This window comes from Choloepus didactylus, chromosome 9 (genome assembly GCF_015220235.1).
Source record: "Choloepus didactylus isolate mChoDid1 chromosome 9, mChoDid1.pri, whole genome shotgun sequence".
NCBI classification, from domain to species: Eukaryota; Metazoa; Chordata; class Mammalia; order Pilosa; family Megalonychidae; genus Choloepus; species Choloepus didactylus.
The window spans coordinates 111,492,623-111,499,172 of record NC_051315.1 but is presented as its reverse complement, the minus strand read 5'-3'; the positions used below and the strand labels follow the sequence as shown (position 1 = coordinate 111,499,172).

General features: G+C 48.2%; 1 protein-coding gene across 2 annotated transcripts; it reads left to right on the top strand.

Annotated features, from left to right (window-relative positions):
- RNF25 (ring finger protein 25) lies at positions 1 to 6,281 on the top strand. 2 transcript variants are annotated; one of them, XM_037849138.1, is made up of 10 exons: positions 1 to 79; positions 2,298 to 2,372; positions 2,661 to 2,763; positions 2,855 to 2,922; positions 3,021 to 3,090; positions 4,272 to 4,343; positions 4,442 to 4,585; positions 4,953 to 5,042; positions 5,351 to 5,485; positions 5,665 to 6,281. In XM_037849138.1, the coding sequence occupies exons 1-10, from the start codon at positions 39 to 41 to the stop codon at positions 6,238 to 6,240; spliced, it is 1,374 nt and encodes a 457-aa protein (XP_037705066.1). In that variant the 5' UTR covers positions 1 to 38; the 3' UTR covers positions 6,241 to 6,281. The 2 variants fall into 2 exon arrangements, with proteins under 2 accessions (XP_037705066.1, XP_037705064.1); XM_037849136.1 differs by having other exon boundaries at positions 4,950 to 5,042; positions 5,665 to 6,280.
- The last annotated feature ends 269 nt before the right edge of the window (positions 6,282 to 6,550 follow it).

Below are 6,550 nucleotides of genomic sequence, written 5' to 3'. Positions count from 1 at the left end.
AAGAGCACTTCCGGTTCCGGCTGCAAACCGGAGAAGATATGGCGGTGTCTGCGTCGGTAGCTGTTGGAGAGGAGGACTGGTAATTTGGGGGACATGGGCTTTGGCTGACTGCCTGGCTCCGGTCCTAGGGTCTAGCGGTAGCCACGGAGGGTCCGCACGGCGGACTTCTGGGGTAGAGAGAAGGATGAGGGATAGCAGAGAAGTTGACATCTCTCCCTAAGTGAGTGTCCAGACTGGGAAGCGGGTGGGTGGACAGCGCTGGTAATAATGAGAGGAGACTGGGTCTGGGCCGGGCCTTATCTGATTCGATTCCCTCTCTTCTGGCTCCATTCTGTCCATTCTTCTGACGCGCATTTGCTCTGGGGCCCTTCGGATGCCTCCCAGCACCTCCCTTTTACCTCCCGGAGCCAGTGTCCTACAGCTTGCGTCTCCCTTCCCCTTAGGACCGGCCTGTATCCGCCGAGGCCTTCCTTAACCTCTCCTTCCCAGACAGCACCACTGAGGACTATTATATGAATACAGCTTTACACCTCACAAAAAGCTCTCCTAGTTCTTCTCTCAAGCATTAAGGAGAGACCAGAACCTGGAAGGACTCTGGGATTTGGAAAAAGGATAAATGTGGGTTCACTCCACATTTTATTAGCTTTTTGATGCTAACCAGGCAACTTAGTTTTTGTGAGTCAGTGTATTCAGCTGTAAAAAGAAGTGGGTGTGGCCTTTACTTCATAGAATAGTTGAGAGAATTAGGATGAGTTTGTAACATATGTATGCCTCCTTTTCATTAATAACTCTGAGGTGTAAGCTGCTGAGGAGATTAGATGAGGCACCAAGAGGTAAAGTGATTTGCCAGAATGTACATATTTACAAATAGGAATCCAGGTCTTTCCTAGGACATTTTACAGTCCTACCCCATACAGTTCATCTGGGACCCAAGTCAAAGCTAGGGTGAGTGGAGTATTGAAAACCGCCCTGAATGAGGCAACATAGCTCAGTGTTTCAGGGAGCCCAACCAGTGCTGCTGGTCTTTATTGAGACCATCTAGGCTAGTGGTTTTCATTTGTTCAGGGGAACTTTAAGTCTCTTGGGAGGCATCTTGAGCCATGGAGAGGGTAGAGTGCTCTAAGCCTCTCATTCCCATGTCAACCAGAATTACTCCACTGTTACCTATTTTATATTTTGGAGTTTCTGCTTAAGACTGAGGGGGAGGAAAAAAAAAAGGCTTTGAGGACCACTAATAAATACGCCATGCTAAAGCAGCCCTGTTGTTGGTAAGGAGAAAACAATATACCTATTGGAAAGCAAACAAAGCGTGCATCTTTCCATGTATCACCTGGATAGAGCTGTGGACTTAAACCAACCACTCCTCTTCGGTGTTGTTACATTACAGTGCAGTTTCTGAGATTAAGCATGTGTCCTCTTATTTACAGCCAGTGTCATAAATATATCCAGAGTACTCTGCTAACTACATCCTTCTCTCTTTCCTTTTAAGGGGGAAGGTTGTGTACAAACAGGAAAAAAGAGGACATGACTCTATGGCCCTTATACTATTAGATAGTTTACATACCCAAATCACCTTTAATCCTAACAGTAAACCTAAAGAGTGGGTGGTATTACCCATATGAGGTAGACAGAGTAGCACAGACATACAGAGATAAATAACTACCCAGATAATGTAGCTGGTGAGTGGTACCTGTGGCTGACTCCAAGGCTGATTGATAGCTTTTGCACTACAGCACAGCCATTATACCACCTAGACCTGCTATTCTGTTCAGGTTGGTATCTCCTTTGAGAAGGCTTAGGGTGACTCTTGTGTTGGCAATGTGTGTAGAGTAGCCTGGGCACTGTCTGGGATCCACACTGAAGAGTGCTGTGCAAAAAGCCAGGAGTAGTATTGGTAATTTTGATGCTGATGAATGGATATCATGTTTCTGGGTCAGAGAGATGGTCACTAAGGGATAACCACCAGTGGAATGAAACTTAAACAGGGAGTCAGAAAAACTGGCTTTGGTCCCAGTTAGTCCTCTTTTAAGGCTTGAAATTCTGAGCTGATTATTTCACCTCTCTGTCTCTTATGTTGTCAGAAATGATCTCTAAAATTCTGATTCCCATGCTTCCTACCTTGCCCATTGACAACTTAAAACAGCATATTTCCTTTATTTTTAGGGAATTTAGTGAGGAAATGCATAATGATCTGCGTAGCAGATTGCCATTTTTGTACAAAGCCGGCCTTCACTGGCCTTAGCAGGCTTCAACAGGGAGAGCTGTAGTGTTAAGTCAGTCTCCCCCTGTCTCTCTAGGGTCCTTCCCTCTGAAGTCGAAGTGTTAGAGTCTATCTATCTGGATGAACTACAGGTGGTTAAAGGAAATGGCAGGTATGTATTCAACTAGGGGTGGGCAGGAGTCCTCTTAGTGATGAGGAGAGGAATCGTGGGCAGGAGTCCTCTTAGTGATGAGGAGAGGAATCGGTGCAGAGAGTCTGATCTTAAGACACTGTGAGTCTTGATTCAGAGATGTTTCTCGTGTAGACAAAGGCTGTTCCTTTAATTTTCCCAAAAGTGAGTCCAATGCTAGCTTCCTCTCCCCATTTTACTTCCCCATCTTCCCCAGCCCTCAAGCCCCTGCCGGGTCACATCCCGGGTCTCCACTTCATCCATCTACAGATCTTCACCATGGGAGATCTCCATCACCCTGCACCCTGCCACTGCAGAGGACCAGGACTCCCAGTATGTCTGCTTCACTCTGGTGCTTCAGGTCCCAACACAGGTGAGACCCCTACTCTGTGGCAGCAAAGAGAGGAAGGGGAGAGACCTGGGGTGTAGTGCTTCAGCGATAACTTGTTATCTTCATCTGCTAGTATCCCAGTGAGGTGCCACAGATCTCTATCCGTAACCCCCGAGGACTCTCAGATGAACAGATACTCACGTAAGTTGGGCTGGTCAGAGCAGGGAAAACTCGGATACAGCTCTGACTGTTGAGGGAAGGGGAAAGGCCTAATGTTTGGTTTGCCCTCTTTTATTCAGGATCTCACAGGCACTGAGCCATGTGGCCAAGGCTGGGCTGGGCACTGCCATGCTCTATGAACTCATTGAGGTAAGAGGTGTGCTAGCCTGGGGAAATGTCCTTCCCTCCAAGTAGTTTCTCTCAAGGGAAGCCGTGGGCCTAGAATCTTAAAATCTATAGAGCTATTTCAGCTAGAATTGTCTAGATAAGGCCTAAATTAATCCAGAAGGATGATGGAGATTTCTTTCAGGAAATCTCCCAAAAAGATAGTTCTGTAGCTTCCCCACGTTGCCTATTCCAGCATCTTGGTGGAAAATTATTTTTTCTCTTTCAGTTGCATTTTCCTTGCTTTGGTTTCTCTGTATTTCTTGTTCTCTTTAAACTGGCAACTGAAAGTAACAAGAAATGTGGCTCTTGCCTGGGTGAGTCTTAGCCATAATTGACATTTGAAGGCTAGTCTACCATTGGGGCTGAGTAGAAAAAGTCACAGTTCCTTTATCCAGAGAGTTTATACTCTGGGTTAAGGAAACAACTCACATCAGCCAACACTGAGAACTGCAAGTTAATATGCACAGACAACTTTTGTTGGTTAATAGTAAAAACACAACTAAATATAATCTTCTTTTCTTCTACTTTTGATTTTTAAGAAAATCATTCAGAAGTGAATGAAGACAGGCGACCTGGAGTCAGAGAGTGTGGGTACATTAGACCAACTTAAGCACTCCTGAGTGAGGCTTCCACAGTGCTGCTTTGAAGTGTGGAATTCCAGAATATTAGCTATTCAGATAACACTGCAAATGTGTATTTCATAGCCCAGTCGGATGCCTTTTGAATTCTGTGTCCATTTGGATTGTTCATGCCTTGACTTTCTTTCTGAAAGCTGACCACAGAAAAAACTGACTATGCTATGGGGGCATGATACCCAAGGGAGGTTAATCAAGAAAGGCCTCCCAGAAGATGTGAGTTTTAAACTTTTTTTCTCTCCAAAGTACATTTATTTTCATCTCCAAGATATATTTAAAGTGACTTAAAGAGAGAAAAAAAAAATATTGGGTTTTGAAGAAGATCAAATGGAGAGGAAGGGGTGTGGAGACAGATTGATCCCAAGCAGAGGAGCATCACCAAGACAGAAATGCATAAACATGGGTAAAAACACTGGTGTATGGGAGTCAGGAGCCAGCCAGTCACTCCTGTGAGTGGAGAACAGGCTTTGCTCACAGTCCTTGCCCCTGCCTCCCTGTTTCAGCAATGTCTTCTTTCTCTCCTCTCAGAAAGGGAAGGAAATTCTCACAGATAACAATATTCCCCATGGCCAGTGTGTCATCTGCCTATACGGTTTCCAGGTGGGTTTCTCTCTTGGGATCAGGGGATGTTAGGGACAGGCAGTGAAGAGCTAATGAGAGAGCTCAGGTAGAGTGCCCTATATCTGTCCTCCCTTCAGGAGAAGGAGGCCTTTACCAAAACGCCCTGTTACCACTACTTCCACTGCCACTGCCTTGCTCGGTACATCCACCACATGGAGCAGGAGCTGAAGGCTCAAGGGCAGGAGCAGGAGCAGGAATGGCAGCATGCTGCAGCCAAACAGGTAGACCCAATCAGCCCTGCTCTCTCACCCAACACCCTTGGTTGCGAACTTTCACAACCTTTTCCGTCTCTGTACTCCTGTGGCTCTTGGTCTTTCTAGTGTCTTAGATACCCTTGAGATTAATGAAAGCTCATCTGTACCCAGAAAAAAGTATATCCTTATATACTTATCAAATTGCATGCGGTTTCATGAGGTTCCCAAACTTCTAGTTAGATAACCCCTGCTCTGTCCCTCTTCATTGCTGAACAGGCATGTGTATGCCCTTCAGTCCCAACCCTTTGCAGATTATGCTGGCAGGCTGCATTGGGCAGCTGTGGGGGCACCTTGGGCTGTAAAGCAGAGATGTGATTTCTTCTTTTTTCAGAAGTCAGTCGGTGTGCAGTGTCCAGTGTGCAGAGAGCCTCTTGTCTATGATCTTGCCACTCTGGAAGCAGCTCCTGAACCCCAACAGCCCATGGTAAGGGGACTCCTAATCTGAGCCAGGAATAATGGCATTCTCTTCAGGAGGGAGGAACAGCATCTTGCCTGCCTCAACTGGGATCCGCAGAATTGGGTTTGACCTGCCTAGGATCTCTGCAGAGCTGCAGTACCACAATGAGCTTAAGGCTTAGAACTGGGAGCCTGAACCCAAGGGTCAAGACCCAAAATCTCATGCAGATCTCCTGAGGTAGTCCTGGAAGAGTAGGGTTTCAAGTTTGCCGCCTCCTCCTATCTGGTTTTTTTTTTTTTTTCCACCTTCCTGCCATTCTTCTTCCTTCCCTCCAGGAGCTGTACCAGCCCAATGCAGAGAGCTTACGCCAGCAGGAAGAGCGCAAGCGGCTCTACCAGAGGCAGCAGGAGCGGGGGGGCATCATCGACCTTGAGGCTGAGCGTAACCGGTACTTCATCAGCCTCCAGCAGGTGAGGGGTTTCCCATTCCTCCCACACATAACTACCACCCTTTCTACAAACACCCCTCTGCCAAGGCCCTAGGGAGGTTATAGGCTGATGGTGATCGGATCGGACAGTGGAAGATGACCCTGCAATTCTCTCCTTTGAGGGACTGCCTCCCCCTTGCTCATCTCTTCACTTTGTTCCAGCCCCCTGCTCCTGTGGAACCTGAGTCAGCTGTAGATCTCTCCAGAGGATCCCACTCACCCAGTACCCTTGCTGCAGAACTGTCCACCTCAACTACCCAGCCCACCCTGTCAATTCCTCTGCCTGTGGCCACCCAGCACACATGTGAGAAGATTCCAGGGACTAGGCTGAATCAACAGAGGTTGGGTGAGACCCAGAAAGCTATGCCAGATCCCCCCCGGGCCAGTCGAGGCCCCTGGCGACAGCTGGAACGGAGGCGTTTGAAGGGAGGAGAATGCTGTGCCCCCAAAGGTACCAGTGACATCCAGGAACTGCCACCTCCTGAGAGGCCCCTCAAGGAGCACCTGAACCTAAAGCCAGAACCCCAGAGCCAAGGGGTTGAAGGTCCTTCACAAGAGAAGGGGTCTGGCAACTGGCAGGGCCCCCCACCTCGCAGGACGCGGGACTGTGCTCGCTGGGAGCGCTCCAAAGGTCGGACACCGGGTTCTTCCTACCCCCACCTGCCTCGGGGGCGGGGAGCCTGCCGGCCTGGTGCTTGGAGAGAGCCCCTAGGCCTCGAACCTGAGGATGGTTCCTAGCAGTACTGTTGGGGGAGAGGGATTTTGGGGTGGGAGGGGGACAATAAAGAGATTTGGCCCTGTTTAGCTTTCTTTGCTCAGCAGCACCCAGCCTATAAGGTATGGCTGTCTTTCTAAATTCCCAGGAAGACTGGGGCGGGGGAGGCGGTGGGGGTAGAATTTCCCCAAACTTTGTTCTGAAGTCTCTTCTCCCAGTGGATCACGATCTGGCTAAAGAGGGTTGTAACCCCTAAGCTAGTGTAGTGGGTTTTAGGGTATGCTAGTGAAATGTCAACATTTAAGCAGGATAGTCACGCTGACCTGCCACATA

Excerpts from the sequence above, each read along its gene's own strand:
- RNF25 (XM_037849136.1), top strand. The coding sequence starts at position 39 with ATGGCGGTGTCTGCGTCGGTAGCTGTTGGAGAGGAGGACTG. Across the intron at positions 2,764-2,854 it reads TGCTTCAGGTCCCAACACAG|TATCCCAGTGAGGTGCCACA; the intron begins GTGAGACCCCTA and ends TTCATCTGCTAG. Across the intron at positions 2,923-3,020 it reads TCAGATGAACAGATACTCAC|GATCTCACAGGCACTGAGCC; the intron begins GTAAGTTGGGCT and ends TCTTTTATTCAG.